The sequence below is a fragment of the Liolophura sinensis genome, chromosome 8, assembly GCF_032854445.1.
Source record: "Liolophura sinensis isolate JHLJ2023 chromosome 8, CUHK_Ljap_v2, whole genome shotgun sequence".
Taxonomy (NCBI): Eukaryota; Metazoa; Mollusca; class Polyplacophora; order Chitonida; family Chitonidae; genus Liolophura; species Liolophura sinensis.
This window is the reverse complement of record NC_088302.1, coordinates 20,385,930-20,403,624: the sequence shown is the minus strand read 5'-3', so window position 1 is coordinate 20,403,624 and position 17,695 is coordinate 20,385,930. Positions and strand designations below refer to the sequence as shown.

The following is a 17,695-nucleotide window of genomic DNA, read 5'->3' as shown; positions in this document are numbered from 1 at the left end:
AAATACTGGCCATTTACACAGCTGGAAAAACAGGGTATATTTGGAAACCATTCTCTTCATCATTCACATACTAAGCACTGACAAGAGTGAAACAAAACATCACTTTATCCTCAGAAGAAGAAATTCTTCATCATGTGACCTCGGGGGAAAAACAAGTCCCCGATGGAAATCAAATATCACAAATGGACATGTATGCAAATGTCCAATTAAAACAGATGACAAATGTAAGAGAACACAAAACAATACTTGTAGGCATGTACACATTATGTACAGTCAGTTTGATCTTATTCCTCACTATTTTGAAGCTTAATTGAATAACTCCTTTTAGTGGAGATATACACAAAAGCAGTGGAGAAAAGTTCAGAAACCAACAGCAGTTACAAAAACAAACAGTCGTAAAATAGGTACAGCCTATGATATAATAAATGTATTTGAACAGGTGTTCAAACTTGTCATCCAGTGGAATGGTTCATCAGTAAAAGCTCCCCTCTTCCCAACCATCATACCACATTTAGGATTATATCACCCTGAAAGTGGCATCAAAATATCCAGAGATTCACATAACAGGTCTTAACAAAACATTCTCTATTAAAAGCGTCTTCAAATGAAATGAAATGGAAATAATGAACCAGGAGTACCGTATATGCATCAAGTATTGTGTAACATAATTTACATAATCCTACCCAGTGGGAATGAATAAAACATCCTAACCGTGACACATTCATAGCACTTTGTTCAAAATTCCACATGCCAGATGCATACAAAATGTCAACACGATATAACATATAAATATACATATACATATATAATGTAATAAGTAAATGAATTCGGAATAACCAGTGCATATTTCTAAATGAATGCAACATAACTAAGGAACATGTACAAAGGTAAATTAACGATGGTACCAGTGACTTCTCTACCAGGAATTCAATTGTCGGAAAATAAAGACCATTGTTAAAACAAAATGAAACCACTAGTATATCGTGGCAACAAAAGGTAAGTTCAAACATCTGTCAACAATTAATCAGGTTTCAAAAACCAGGAAAAAAAAATTGTCACTGCTGTGAGATGTTGCTGATTAACTTCACTTTTGGCTTTTTCTCAAGGCCAACGAGACAATTCCATGAGGCCAATTTTCAAACAAATGTTTTCAGCCTAAAACTTTAGACCATCGGAAAAAGACTCCACTTGAGCCACAATTCTGAATGTCTGCAACCATCACCAACCAGCATACAAGTTATAATAAAGTTTTAAATTTTGATTTTGTTGAAGAAACACTTTATTCAACTTTTACCAGTAGCAGATTCCATCACACATCGCACTGGCTTAGAGTTTTAGATTATACTTAAATCTATATTACTTGACATTTAGAGACTCCTAAATGAAGTTGGAAATTCCAACTTCAGTCACAGGCAGTTTGGTTCAATTAGCCCTGTTAACCTTAAAATTATCCAAAAGTTCATTCAGTCACACATCAGCATTCACGCGTGTTCACGCAGTCCTCTGATACTTGGGACAATGAACCGCAGGCTACCAATACTATACATAACAGTGATAAACCTATCCAACCACAACAGAAATCCCCCTGGGGCCTAATCCTCAATAAAACCTGATAAAGAGCTACTTTATAACTGAAATTATGCAGAATTTTGCATTAAATACATACAGTAGAACACACCTTGGTGTAGCGATAACATGAATAGTTTCTTCATGAATAAAAAAACCCATGAGAAATGTACTTTTACATGCATATTTATGGCCCACTCAGGGATTTGTACTTTCTTACACCAGTACGGCTTGTACTAAATGCAATTCCATCAGTTATGGCTCTGCATCAAAAAAAAAAAAAAGGATTTAAAAAACTAAATCACAAACCTGAGAGAATGTTTTCTGAAAGCAGCAGAGAAAAACTGAGCCAAACACTTTGATTGGTCTATACAGATGTCACATGAATAAATAAATTAACAAAACCTCTGCCACTAAAATAATGTCTTTGTTAGTATATATAGTTCCAGGCCTCTACAGCACCAACCTAAATCACATATAAGAAAGAAAAAAAAAAAAAAAAAAGATTTTATTTCCTTTTTTATTCTAGTGTATTATTCAGCACAAATGTTGCAATAATTACTGAGCCAGCTTGTATACTTTACAACACAGTCCCCTGTCTACAACTACTGGATCTCTTTTGTTGTCTCAGAGATAAGGTGGGGTCACAATATATCAACATTAATATGAATCAATAACTCCTGAATATATATGTATACCTAAGTTGTTGATGACAAGGATTCAATTATGCCAGGATTATCTTATCTTGCCACATAAGACCCCCCCCCCCCACCCTCGATAACAAGTCTAAAAGGTCAAGTGTCAACCCTTCCTTAGGTCAGATTGACCTAATTTCGCTCCACACAGCCATCCTATGGACACATCACCGTACAAACACATGTATAACATGAAGTTTACACCAATCAAGACACCAGTACAGTGTATACTTCTACAAGGCTAAATTCAACCATTAAAATTAACATATACATATAGGGTAAATGTATGTTAACAGGTTTTCATTGAATGACAAAAATATACAACATATTGAGCATTGAGGTTGGAGTATATGAATTTTTATAACCATCATGAGGTACTTTTTAACAAAGAAAATCCATTTTGTGGCTCAGGTCACAATCTCTGGAATATCATTTACCCCACATATAGAATTGTAAGAAATGTACTTTATGTAGTATCAGACGAACTGTACTGATCAAAACATAAATCTACATATGATATGCAATGGCTGTGGAGCATCAGCAGAATATTGACCATATTTTGTAGTTATCCTTCAAGCATTTAAAGTAACACAAAATTACGAAACATCACAAAGCCTAGTCTCAAAAAATCATATAGCATCCTGAAGGTTTAATACAAAGGTCTAAAATGTCCATATTTATTTCTGACAACTTTGAACAAATATTCTACACTTGTACATATTTACTGCAATATGTCAAAATATTTGTTGAAAAGGTTAAAGATTACAGGTAAAAAAAAAAAAAAAAAAAAAATATCCAGCTTCAGCACAGGTAATGACGTCGCCTTATGGCAGCATAATCCAGACATCTTTTACTAAAAAAAAAAGTTACAAAAAATATCACTTACAAAGATTTTTGAAAGTGGTCCCAGTTCTCGATATTAAAAGCTTTCTTTTTTCTGGAATGGCGCAGATGAAATGTTATTTTTTTTTTCTCTAACGTGTCATTATTCCCCGACCCTCATCCTCAAAATGACCATTATTTCAGCTAACTATCTATATCTTAAATTGTAGAAGATGCAGTATAGTTAAATCACGTTCAGAGACAAACTAACATTTTTGGCTACTTAACTTTAGCTATAAAATCTAACATATCAGGATATGGCTACAGCTATGGGAAACAAGAAAATCATGGAACACCGCAAAAGTCACTTGTACTGCAGATACCACTTGCAAATTTAACAGGTACTGTGAACAAAATACATACTGTGTTTTTGCTCGTTATTTCCCTGCTTTGGTACAAGGTAATGAGAACGATAACAGGAAACTATACAGTTGGGGAAATTTCATAGTTTCATATTGTTGTGGGTTTTTTTTTATTTTTTGGTTTTGTAAAACCCTACTCTGCTTCTAGACTCCACATCTAAGAAACAGCACAAACAGACAAACAGATCACTGTGTGGATTTGAAAAACATGAAGACATCTGAAGAACAGCCAGCCAGAACTTGGAAATGTACACGAAACATAGTGCATAAAGCTCATGTCCAAATTTTCAACAGGTCAATTTACCAAATGAAAATTACCACACTGCTGAGTTAGCAGGTAATTAAAAAAAACCCAACAAAAATTATATAATTCAGTAAAATAACAACAATTTTTTAAAGTATTTTTTAGTACCTTCAAGACAAGTCCATTTAAAATAAACTGGCTGTTGACAAAAAATAATTATTTCCTTTTCCTTTGAAAGATTTTACTACCACTATCGTAATGAAAACAACAACTATCAATAGGGGTATAAACACACAAATACTTCATGACCTTGCTCAGTTTCAATCAAACCATACACAAACACATTTTAAATAACCAAACGGTTAAGGCATAAAGCACCAAGGTCTGAATAGTAAGGAAAAGTAAAAATTAATATCATTCAAGTCAGGTGGCTGTGAAATTCTCTGTGAAATAAACTACATTCAGCACATCAAATGTGTGTCCATAGGTATAACATTATAAACAATCTTGCGACTGTTACATAACTCGTGCCTTTATAAATAAAAACTAATCATTCCATGTTCTCACTCTTAAATGACGAGTCTCTCTCCATTATGACACTGGCCACTAGTGTAAGGAAATGTAACCTGGATTTGATTATAATCTGCTAGTAAAGAGATATGTACTTCTGTGCACATCTGGTTTAGTAAACTAGTTTCTTGGAATACCATCCAAATATTTCAATTTAATCCTTTTTGATAAACATATTTTTGTTTAGCCAAAATGCAACGCTTTGGAATAAAATAAGCACAGAAATGTAAATGTGCACATGCCTTATGCATAAATGCCTTTCACATGTAACTTTTCACCCAAGCATACTATCTTTGTTCTCTTAAAAGTCATCATATACAACTAAAACATAGTTCGCATGCATACGACCTTGTGCAAACTCAAACACATCAATATTGTAACACAGTGAAGAAATTCTGGATTGAGTTGTTACGCAGAGGTGGACAAAGGCAGACCTCTACCCTTACCACCATAAAAACCTTTAGACCCATCTGGTCCAAGAGGCTGTCGTACTACCCCCATCATGTTCGACATGTTTCGTCGCCCAGGTAGAGGGCTACCACGAGGACTACCATTCTGGGCCAACGGACTCCTCTCCTGCGCAGCTTTGATTCTACGCTGGACCCACGGGCTGGACGGAGAACTGTCCCCACCTGAGGAGTAATCCACACGCTTGCGGCCCATCTCTGGGCTGCTACGCGGACTTGGGCGCGGGCTGCCATTGGGACTCTCCAGGAGTGGGGATTTGCCGTAGCCCCCACGGCGCCGACTGCGAGGACTAGACATGGGACTAGAACGTGGGCTGGACCTGGGTGTACCGTGTGGACTCAAGCGATTAGGGTCAAGCCCTGACTGATTGACCTGAAGGCTGGAGGACTGGGGCTTAGACGCCTGTTCCGCCTCAGAGCCACTACTGTAGCAGGATTCAGTTTCATTGGTCAGTTCATCTACTCGGTTCTTCTTTTTACGAGCACCTCTCTTTCTGCGCTTTTTCTCTGGGTCTTTGGTCTGGTCACCATGCTCTCCCTCAGGGTCTTTCTCTATATGAATGTCCCCTTGCTGATCACCTGCTCCTCCCACATTTATAACATCCACCTTCTTTCCACCATCCTTATCCTTCTTTTTGTTCACCGCAAGGAGAACAACACGCATGCCTTTCCTCCAGTCATCTGAGTTTGTCATCAACTCACATGCCTTTTTAGCAGATTCATGCTTTTCAAACTCAACCACTGCACAAATAGTGGTTCCTATTTCAGGGTGTTTGGACGAGTACTTCTTCACATCTTGGGGAATGGACTTTCCAGGACGAATAATGCGAATAAGTGCCACTTCACCACACTTGGAGAACATTTCAGCAATACCTTCAATGGTAGGTGGGTTTATAGGGATGTTAACAACAACAACTGATCGGGAAGGTGTTGTCTCATCAAACTCTGGAAGTGGATCTTTACGACGCACTTTTGTTTCCTCCTCATTCACTTCCAACTTTTCAGATGCACTTAAACTATAGGCTACTACACGATAATCCTTAGTCAAAGACTTCACTTTCTTAAAAGAGGTTATCAATTTTATGCTAACATAGCCTTGTTTGTTTCGGCGAACATGCTTCAGCAGGAAGGCATCTTTCAGAATGTTTGCATCTGAAAAATAAAATTCCACCTGGCTTATAATTTTGTTCTTCAGTTCGTCATCAGGGGGTACAAAGTCCGCTAGTGGTGGCTTGTTGCCGTCGCCTCTGTCCGAATGGTCAGCGTCCATATCGGACACATCATGACTCCCGCCTTCCTCTTCGCTCGTGTACGCTAAGCTGTTCAAACTAACTGAATCTTCGTCACGTAACTTTTCAACCCTCAGCGTCGGGGCAGGGCCGACGACTCTGGTTTTGCTATCGCAAATCCCCACGTCAACGAGATCAACCAGTTGTCTGGGATTACTTTGTGCCACACCATTTGGGTCAAACAGACTGTTGTTTGAAACGTTAGAAGGAGAGTCACTTTGCTGACTTTGCGACTCTGTCACAGTCATCGTCAACGTCTGGATTCCGTCAGCCGCCTCTGTCACCGCAACCCTGTCTTCAACTTCACTCATCTCTACTAAAGTCCAACCAACGACGTCTATTATGACAAAATGTTGTACCACTGGTTTAAATTCGTCGTCGTTTTGGAAGAAAAAGAGTGACTGAACTGTGCGAAACAAGGCTGGCAAAACGCCGTCTTCTTGCACTCCACGCCGTATTTTGCCGGATGTTAATAAAGCTTCGTATTTGACATGCCCAGCAACCCGAGGAGCTGGGCAAGGTCTTCGTTCATTGGATCAAATTTTCGTCACAAGGGTTTGTGCGACGTTTTGATTAGCCAAGTGTGTGATGTCAGTAACTGATTTTGGTCGAACACGTGTTGTTTGTTGTCGTAGGCGTCTACAACGTCATCAAGTGCTTTATGTCGTGCCCTCATTCCAAATGTGATCCATACTCATAGTCTGCGAGTATAATCTTCTTCATTTTTCTGATTATGGTTTATGGTTTTTCCGAGTAAGAAAATAAGTGATAGGCCATACAGTACCTTCATGTTCCAGTGAATAAAATGAATAAATAAATAAATTTACAAGGGTTTTAATCAGCGTATTCAATATGCATTTCTAGTGGTGTATCGAGCTAGTTTCTTTTACTGTTAACAATAACACTAAAAGGACAGTGAGTGAGCAGTATATTGCTGAGGATAATGTTTCTTAATTTAACAAATAAACATAGCCAACGGTAGCTCAATGTTTGACATTATTGCAAATTATTTTAATCATATGAATGTTTGAAGCTTTGTTTTATTTTTTCCGCCTTCTCTGATCATGATTTCCATGGCAATTCGTGTATAGTCCGTTTTTTCGTATTTTTGACATCGCAAAAGCGAAGTACAATATTTTTCATCAAAATGGCGGAACGTCAGCTCGACGTTCTTGAAGAACGTATTGAACAGCTGGAGAATCTTGTGTTTGGATCCGCTAACAAAGACTCCATGTACCCAAAGGTAAAGATAGGATATGACACGTTCAACAGCTGCTATTCTGTATTAATCATCGAAGACATCACAACCACCTTCTACGTGGAAAACGTACCCAAATTTAGTATGATAGAAGGGCCAGTTTCCGTTAAAAGAAGGCTACCGACCCTGTTACTAGCTACATTTATTAAACTAGCACTATGGTACAGATATGGGAATGTTTCTGATTGAGGATTTAATGTGATTGGTTTTTAATGTCGTTTTCAAGACTTTCTAACAGTACAGTTGAAGTCAAATTTATGGGTGTAGAAATGCCTGGAGAAACCACCAACTTTCGGCACCAGGTACAAGCCATTTCTTTAGTTCAAAAATTGCAAAATCTCTCAGTATACAGGAGCTATACCTAGAGTAAGTCCAAAATACAGATGCAAAGACAGCTTTTTAGGTAATAGGGGCTCTTAATGTCTGAAAACACTCCTGTTCAAGAATTGTCTACTTGTTGCCACCTCCAGAGGTAACAAGGGGAACTCTGCCTTGAACTATGCAAATTCATTGTAGAACTCTGCATATCTTACTAAAATGTCATTTGTTAAATGCTTGGATGATTTACCATCGCATCAACACCCTTGCTGGGGCCTAGCTTTGATAGGCCTTTATAGTAACTGAGTTTGACGAGGAATTAGCCAGTGTTTTTTATGTATTAACTGTGAACTTAACATGTTATCAGTGCATCTGTGTTGCAGCATGTTCTATTGTGATGACACGCAGTAACATGCTGGAGTCTGGCACAGTTCATTATTGTCATGTTGTACTTGCATGACTTTCATTTACATTTCTTTCTTTCTCTTTGTTGTTTTTTTGTGCAGGATGAAATTCCCCAGCAGCAGGTAATGTACATGTGCTGTCGAAATACAAAATAACATATATAGGCCTACTAGATCTGAGATCTGTTTCATTCTTCCCAGCTTAGCTTGGAGAAATACAGATCTGTACTCTTCCATTTACTAACCTGGAACTGGGTCTTTCCATGTGTGCTGTCCTCAATGTGTCAACATGTTTCCTGTAACCTTCAATAATTCTTTCTTCATATCACATAATTATTCGTGAATAGTAAAGACCATAATTAAAACAAACGTATCTGTTACATTGGGGGCAAGCCAAACTTCACTGATCGCCATTTTCCGTTTGAATTGGCTGCACTCGACATCGTCCGAAAAAAGATAAACTCATGGAATGATTTCATTGAACTCAATGAGATGTACACCATTAAACGAGCGATTAACGAATTGCTTGGGAGTCTTAACATTAATTGGTTTGTTAATAATGAAAAGAAATCATCTGTAATCAATTATATTGTAAAAAAGGATGGTCTTAATTTTGGGAAGAGCAGCTGAGCCCCTGTCAACTGAGTCACATGATTTGAAAATTATGGCTTGCAAAGTCCTGATGCTGTCGGAGTGGGTGGGTGTATTTGTGATGTTATGGCCTTTATTATTCCCAAATAATGATGTGATATGAGTTCAGAATTACTTTAAGATCATGGGACACCTCTCTTTATGGCGTACAGCATTCACACTTTGGAGACAGCGCAGACGACAGGACCAAGCTCCAGGTTAGTAAATGTAAGGGTTCAGAGCAATTAATGTAGAAGTTAAGCTGGGAACATGGCTAACCAATCTCAGAGCTGCATATATACCCATGTATGTACATGCGGCCAACTTTATCGCCATATTATAACATAGCAGTCATTGTGTTCAGAAATTCGAAGTTACTAACTTTTCTGAAAGTTTGTTCTTTAGTTCTGTTCTGTTTTTAAATACACACACTTTCATATGAAGGTAGCCCAGCTGTTCAAAACACACTGCAATGTATAAAATTTGATCTGAAAAGTTAAAAAATGAAAACTGTTTCTTCGGCAAACTGACACAGTTTTACACTGGTAAATTAATGCATCTGCTGAAGCTTGATTTAACACTTGTTCTGTAATTAATGTTATAATCTGGCCTAAATGATAAATGTGTATATTTATTAAATTAGATTGAAATGTTTTCCTCTGAAGATATCCCTTACACGTACTTACCTATACAACACATCAATAATTCAGCATACGTAGATATATGTACAATATGCACATCCACACCAGAAATTATACCACAAATAGATAAGTTCAGTTTCACCTGAATAATTTCCAATTCCTGAAAGAATTTTTTTTTGTATTATTGAGGTGGCATGATGTGGTGTACTTGTTGCTTTTTGTTACCTTTGTTCACATGCAACTGTATGTGGCTTTAGTCTGTGTACATGTATGAAGTTTCATTATATACAAAAATGCATCATCTGAAAAGCCAGAAAACAGTGACTTTTTGTACACATGTCAGTTGAAATATCTGAACATACTGGTAGATACATGTATATTGAGAAATCTAGTTCACAAAAAAAATTGTTTGAGAAATTTTCTTTTATTTCATTGTCATAAATGGCATTGTTTCCTTCATCAAAATTGTAAAAAAAAATTGGAACAGTTATTTTTTACTTCAGGTTTTTTGATATTTTTCAACTGTTCAATGACCATGGAGTCGTGATTTTGTAAAAGGTGCTATATTTTATATACAACATGGATATAAAACTTGCTTGTTTCTGTGACAGTGTGTATATTTATTTAAACTTACAATTACATCAACCTTTTATCTGCATTATTAGCCTATGTCTGCATTATTACCCATTTTTAGTTTCCTTCAATCTCAAACTTATTAAAGGTGAATTGCAATGATTTCGACAATTTTATGGAGCATCAACAATACATACAAGTACATAGCACCTGCACCAATGTACTCCTGTCTGTCTTTGTGTATTTTATAAATTATTATAACTTTGTTCAAAAAAAAAACAAAAAACAGTGACCCTGAAGTTAAAGCATGCAAATGCAGATGGCTTATCTGTTTGAAAGGCCATTAGTTGTCTCCAAATTCATTTTATCATAGTACTCCTAAAAAAAATGTGGTTTTGGCATATTGGAAGGCATTGCATCTCACCTCATCTGAAATGTTGCTGATGTTTGCAGTTGGCATCTTTTGCATTGTGTCTGGTGGACATTTGGTTATGACTTCAGTTCACGTCTTGCTTGGCTTGAACTGCTATAAAGCTATAACCCAGTATTAGCATGCATGGTACATGTTCAGGTACTTCTGTTTTACTTGTGTTTTGAATTTCATAATTTCATGAAACAGAAACTAACAGAGTTGGCTATTTCCTGCTTTTATTCTAAAGACCAAACTGATTTGATTAGGCATTTGGAATTACATATAACTGTATAGTATGCAGGAATTCTCTAAGTACAAATATTGTTATTTTTCTTATGTTACATGTACACCTGAGCCACATGTAACTGTGTGCTCAACTATCTTAATACTGACTTACTAGTCTGGCTGATTTATTATCCTTACATACTTGTTCATACATGTATATCCTACAGCTAGAAAGAACTCACCCTGGTTTAGTCTGGGATTGTGAGGGATGTTATTTTATCGCTGAAAAGGAGAATTGTATGCATTTATGCTGTATTTTAATCAATTTTATTTATTTATTTGATTGGTGTTTTACGCCGTACTCAAGAATATTTCATTTATGCGACGGCGGCCAGAATTATGGTTTAAAAGAAACCGAGCAGAGCCCGGGGGAAATCCTATGACCATCCTCAGGTTGCTTGCAGACCTTCCCATCTGCGGCCAGAAAGCAAGCCAACATAAGCTGGACTTCACTCACAGCAACTGCAATGGTAGGAGGCTCCTGGGTCATTGCGCGGAGATATACATGTACAGTCAAATGTGACCATTATAGGCGTAATTTACAACTATATGTAAATGTATGCCCAAGGTTTTTATGGGCATGTGTAAATGTTTGTAAGTGTTACTTAGTTTTTAGTTTAAACAATAACTGTCATTTGATTGTTTCCCCATGCTGTGCATTATTTGCTGAGAAATTAAGTACAAGTGTTGGCAGTTTGCATACATGTTTGACCACAAGATATGGAAGACTGGTGTTGTACTTTTCATAAATGTCCAAATACAGGTACCAAAGACACATAGATGTACATGTATGTTCAAGTTGCAAGTACATGTACAGAATGTGTGTTACCTTTGCAAGTAACTGTTATCTTAGTCTTATGCCTCCTACTTTAACTGTGTCACTCTCTGTGACTTATGCTGACGTCATCTACCATGATCCCAGTGGTCTTGTACCACGATCCCAGTGGTCATGTACCATGATCCCAATGGCATACCATGATACTGTTCTTTTTACTATGATATAGATATAGATTTAAAATGAAAGTTACAATACATATAAGACTTGTAAATGTTGATTGAACACCAGACAAGTTAGCTGTTTTAATACACACACAGTCGGGAAGTACATGTATGTTGTATAAATCTGTGGAGCAGTGTACATGTATACTGTATGCTAAACATACTACACGATCACAGTATATATTGTCACTTTGTGAGCACAGATAGTTAGACATGGTTATTAACAGCCAATTTGGAAGCATGATATGTAAAGGTGAACTGCAGATCTTCGATCCGAAACTTAAAGTTGTTGGATTACACATAAATACATGATCATGGGGTTATTTTTTTATTATTATTATTTTGTATACATATATGCAATTTGTAGCTTATGTTGGGCCAGAAATAAACTTACTATACATGTACTGACCCACATATCACAGTTGGTACAGCGTCAGCTTCGGGAGCAGTAGATCTAGGGTCAATCCTTTATCAAGTCACACCTAAGACTTAAAAAAAAAAAAGGAGGAAGTTGTAGCATCCTCACTTGGCATTCAGCATTAAGGGGAAAGTGCAACAACTGGTTGACGCATATCAGTATAATGTCACAGGCGGGTCGGCTTACCTGCCTTCTGTAAGTTGTCTAGGTGAAGCAGCTCTAGATAAAAGAGCGGTGGAAACCTGCAACAAGGAGGCACATAACATGCACTCTAACGACTCCTTTGTCGTCGTATGACTGAAAAATTGTTAAGTATGACATTAAACCCCAAGCACTCACTCATTCACACTATACATGTAATTTCCTCAAAATGCCAGGCTTGCCGCCCTTGAATTTTGCAATGTTGTGACATCGTAGAAGCTTACCCTTGGTTTATTCATCCCACCTCCAGTCAACTTCCATATTGATCTTGTACAATAACAGCAAGAGCCTGTTGGCAACAAATGTTATGAAAATTGAAAGCCTTACAGTTCACCTTTAATGGATTTCTTGCATGTTTTGGTTCATAGGCATATGGCTGTGTGATATAACTGTGAAGGTACTTAAAAATGTGAATTGTGTAAAGGGAGATCTGCTAGGATGAAGATTATGACAACATTTTGTAACCAACTGTTGTATGTTGACAGTGTATTGATAGTCTGGCTGCAGTCCAGAGCAAGATTCATAGTTCTGTCACTGGGAAGAAACGAGTGGCGAAGGCTTATGACAAAAGTAAGTGAGCGAGCATACCAGAAAATAAAATCGTTGGCACTATGCGAAATTCTAAGGAATGGTGGGATATCTGGCATGTCCATTAGTGTGGAAGCTCATGTATCCAAGTTTTCCAAGAAACACCAAGCCTTTGTTTGTTAGCTGGAGTATCTGCCTATTGCAAAATTCTTAACGTAGAATTACAGCCTGAAAAATCTGAATACGCAGTATAAAGGAGACAATCTCTTTAGGGCACACACATGAATTGGGGGTATGGATATATGCAGACATGCATGTTTCCTCTATGGTAATCACTAATTGCCCCCGCTTGCTGGCTTCCTCTTCGGCCGTACGTGGGAAGGTCTGTCAGCAACCTGCGAATGGTCGTGGGTTTCCCCCAGGCTCTGCCCAGTTTCCACCCACCATAATGCTGGCCGCCGTCATATAAGTGAAATATTCTTGAGTACGGCGTAAAACACCAATCAAAAAAATAAATAAATAAATAAATTATTGCCCCCTGGGGTTAATGTCATTTTAGTCATAGCCAGAGATTTATAGGCTGATAACTACTTTAATTTGAATTGTAATTTGTTTTATGTTGACTGATAAAATTATGCCTTTTGTGAAACCCTGAAACTGGCCAATCCAACCAAAGTCATATTAAATGTGCATAAGTTGCTCTGAAATTTGCTCTTTCATATGTGAAAAGGTTGAGGAATTAGGGTATATCATGTTTTGTCATGTTTTGATTTATCTGTTTCTTCAGGCCATACTCAGGAATATGTTGCTTACATGTATAAGACAGGGACCAGTATAATGGTGGCAGGAAACCCAGCAGAGTCTGGGGGAAACCCAGGACCACCCGCAGGTTTCTGCCAGACCTTGCTGTATTTTCAATGTACAGTTTCACCTGAAGTATTCCTGTAGAAATACTTCAAGCAATAGACTGAAAACACCAGACTGATCCTCAGACTAATCTTTGTCAGTCTGTTTTTAAAATACCATTTGCCAAGTTCAGAGTCATATTTTATGAATGATGTCGTACTTTCATAAAAAGAAGTTTGTTCTTAATATTTTTAGTCCCTTACCTAGAGAAATACCTGGACTCTTCCTACACAGACCAGTTGACATTACCTGAAGCTTCCAAAATAGAGATTATCCTGGCAGGTATGTGGAATGATAAGACTCAGTCCCACTGTTTGTAGAATTGAGGATATAGATAGAAATGATCCATGTACATGAGGTGCTGTTATGCTAAATGATGGAAAACTTCACCAGTAGTAAGTCACATTTCCAATGTAGGGAAATACGACCTAAAAAGTGAAGTACGCACCAGTTGAAAGACTAGTGAAAATTGTATCTGAAAATACCCATGTTTTGTTAAGATTTTTGTCACTAAATTAAATGCAGTCAGATTTATGTTTGGGTTTTACAGGTTTTTGTATGGACCATATTGGTAATGTATTACACTTATTATGTTAACAAACCCACTTTTCTCGAGGCTTAAGTGGATATTTCATTTGAAGCACTTTTTCATGCACAGTCACATGTTAAATGAGGAAAGTTCAGACCTGAGCGTGAAGGTGTAGAAAAAGTTCTTGTGAAAATAGGTGACATTATAAATATTGTCAGTAAAGACTTCCTTACAATCAAAACATTTGACTGCATTTAAACGAGTGGAAAAAAAGGTAAAAAGCAAAAGTGAAAGTATATTCAGATACAATATCCAGTGGCCTTTCCTCAGGAGCTTTTGTGTCTCTCTCAGTCCCTTGCTGTAACATGTCTAATGGGTGGTGGTAAGAACTTGTTATTTGGATTGTGGACTCTCCAGGAAACTTTTCATATTGGGTAAGGTCTAGTTCACAGCCGAGACAACATCCGTAGTAAAATTTGTGTATTGTTACAGAGCATTTCGACATGCAAGTCCGCGGAATGAAAGTACCTTCTGAAAGTTACAAGTCATTGGCAAAACTAAGGCGGTAATTCACAGTCAGCTTCGTGGTCTTGTGGACAATTTTTGTATCGTTCTGCCCCAGGACAGGATTGAACTCACACCTTAAGCTGTGTCCCTTTTTCTGCATCAAGTCATGTTCATTGTCACCTATTTTTTTTTTTGTGGTTTGCAGAAGAAAATTTCATCAGGGATCAAGCGAAGAAGTTGGAGGAAATAGAAAATCTCTCAAAGTTCATTTCCAGCGAGCATCTCAAATGTGAGTGTAGTGATATAATTTTTTTTACAATAGACAGGTATGGGAATTTGCATCCCTTTTGTAATTCATATTGCATGTATTTACCTGTCAAAATGCTCTTGTTTCACTATTCTCTTATCAAAAGGTTATTTATTTATTTGATTGGTGTTTTATGCCATACTCAAGAATATTTCACTTATACGACGGCGGCCAGCAGTATGATGGGAGAAAACGACCATCCGCAGGTTGCTGACAGACCTTCCCATGTATGGCTGAAGAGGAAGCCAGCATGAGCTGGACTTAAACTCACAGCAAACGCATTCTTATCCAAAGGTAATCAGATACAATACCGCTATGTGATACAGTGATTTCCGGTCAGATATGATCCATTAAAGCAAAATTCTATATGAATCATTATGCACATGTAGTACATGCAAGGATGTGGACTGCCATGCATGCATGCTCGCTACTTGTGCCACAGGATAAAATTTTATGTTTATGTTAAAGTGGGAAAGTCAAAGTAGTATCCTTACTGTGCATTGTTGTTAATTTATTTGGATGATCTACAGTGTGGTGTTGTGTTCACAGCTGTGCCAGCTCAGACTGAGAAGCTACAGCAACTGTTCCAGATACAAATAAAACAACAGGTAGGCCAGTGTACACATATCTTTTCACCTTGGCCACACTCAGACTGTTTTTAGCCATGCTCTGTACGAACTCTATGACCTATGCAGAGATGTTCCATCTAAACTCTGAGCTTTTCAACCATTATTCCATCCAAAACCGGAGCTTGTCAACTACATGCATGTTCTATCCAAACTATGATCTTTCAGCCTAGTTCCACTCAAACACTATATCACCTTTTCACCTATTCTATCCATACTGAAGTTTTTAGACCTGTTTAACCCTAATGCTGATCTTCTCAAGCATTTTCCACCTCAACTTATTGCACAAATGCAGGCATATTCCTCCCAAACTATGATCTTTACAACCATTTTTGCCCAGATAGTTTTGAAGTTTTGAGACATGATTCACCCAAACACCTATTTATCATGGCTATTCAACTTTTTCACCTATGCCTCAAGTCTAGGACATTAAGATCATACATGTACGTTAACTCTGACTATGATTTCAATTACAGGACCAGACAGCATTGATCAGTGAAGAGACAGAAAAACTCCTGTCAGATTACAACAAAATAGTATCCTTTTTTTTATCTGTGTTTGAGGTGTGTTCAGGAAAATTTGATCATTTTGGTATAAGGAGAGACCTCAAATTGACACTGGATTCTTTGCTTGTGTGCTAGAGGGAAATTCATCAAAGTTTATAATAGAATAACTTCCTTGTTTAATATTAAATTTATTCTTTGCAGGGATGTGATTATGAAGATTTTGTTTAGAGAAGGAAGTTTACAGTTGACTGTTAACCAGGAAGGGCAGGCGTGCATGTGTTTGAAATTAGCTCCTTTCTGGAATTTTGGCCAAGGCTTTAGGTGAGGGCAGTTTGTCAAGTAGTTACAGAAGTACAGATATTTCCCCAAACCAGTACAAGGCTGATGTGCCATTTAAACTGATTTTCACTTCCACATCCTGTTAAGCAACAAAGGAATCAAAGGAATTCATTACACTTCATTTCAGAGAAGCCCATATGCAGCCTAAAATAGTAAAAAGCTTTAATACTTCATGTAACAATACACAAAACACTTGCTGTGGTTGTTGTTCACTGTTGAATATGAATATTCATGAATATTCAGTTATGCATAGGCATCTGGCCACCTATCGTACTTCACCAAATCATGTATAATAGCTACTGACTAATCTGCTAATCAGTGAACCAGCTGAATTTAAATAAGCAGCCTCAGGTATTAAAGGATTCGTTGAATTTTATGTACTCTGTATTTAGTGTGTGACATGTTAAAGCAGGTACATGTATGAGTATGTATACAGTCTACAAATAAATTACCATCATTTCTCAATAGGGGGTAAAATTCATATTAATGGTAAAGTTTTATTAGCTCTCACTATTCAGCAGAAAAATGACAAATTCTGACTGTCCTGTATGTCCTGTACCTAGGTATGTGAAACTTTATCCTGAATGACCCTTAACCAGGTCTCAGATTACGTTAATTTGGAAACAGTTTCTGCAATGGAATGAAACCTTGTGTAAAGTGGAAATGAGCCAGTCTAAAAAGTGATCATCTGTGTCAAATATTTATTCGACTGTGTACCCTATTTATTACTCTATTAATTTCATTTCACAGCTATTTAGCGCTTATCATTATCTTCACGGAGGGGATAGCAAAGTTATGCCTGTAAGTAACTAATCACGAGACCCCATTCTTTCTCTGTCTGACTCTGCTCTGGTGCTCCTGCACGTGTCGTCTATCTCTTGGATATTTCTCATATTCTAAGTCACTCTAGCAGTGAAGAGAGCTGGTTATGTAATACGCACTGTTATTTGTGGAGTTGACAAAGTGCGCACTTACTTCATTATTATGGCATACGCAATTAATCACCATAATTACCATTTGTGAGGTAAATTACTTGATGTGGCATTGCACAAATACACTGTACAAAAGGAAATTTCACTGTCCATGATTTTGGGAATTTCCCCATGCATGATTGTGGGAATACACCAGAAGTTGTCTGGTGTCTCTTCATTTTTTTCTGCAAATGATGCTTAGCTGAATATTCCACCAAACACATTCTTGAATGGCAGGGATAATTTACATTGTTGGGGGGGG

At 37.4% G+C, this 17,695-nt stretch overlaps 2 protein-coding genes across 3 annotated transcripts; one reads left to right on the top strand and one right to left on the bottom strand.

Moving 5' to 3' along the window:
* Positions 1 to 2,334: 2,334 nt before the first annotated feature.
* LOC135472907 (la-related protein 6-like) lies at positions 2,335 to 6,516 on the bottom strand. The gene has a single exon (XM_064752636.1). It carries the CDS (start codon positions 6,384 to 6,386, stop codon positions 4,728 to 4,730), a length of 1,659 nt encoding a protein of 552 aa, XP_064608706.1. The 5' UTR covers positions 6,387 to 6,516; the 3' UTR covers positions 2,335 to 4,727.
* Positions 6,517 to 7,185: 669 nt separating this feature from the next.
* LOC135472906 (dynactin subunit 3-like) lies at positions 7,186 to 17,668 on the top strand. 2 transcript variants are annotated; one of them, XM_064752634.1, is made up of 8 exons: positions 7,186 to 7,318; positions 8,158 to 8,178; positions 12,700 to 12,784; positions 13,844 to 13,930; positions 14,890 to 14,973; positions 15,541 to 15,599; positions 16,094 to 16,153; positions 17,069 to 17,668. In XM_064752634.1, the coding sequence occupies exons 1-8, from the start codon at positions 7,223 to 7,225 to the stop codon at positions 17,144 to 17,146; spliced, it is 570 nt and encodes a 189-aa protein (XP_064608704.1). In that variant the 5' UTR covers positions 7,186 to 7,222; the 3' UTR covers positions 17,147 to 17,668. The 2 variants fall into 2 exon arrangements, with proteins under 2 accessions (XP_064608704.1, XP_064608705.1); XM_064752635.1 differs by lacking the exon at positions 8,158 to 8,178 and having other exon boundaries at positions 7,223 to 7,318.
* Positions 17,669 to 17,695: the final 27 nt, after the last annotated feature.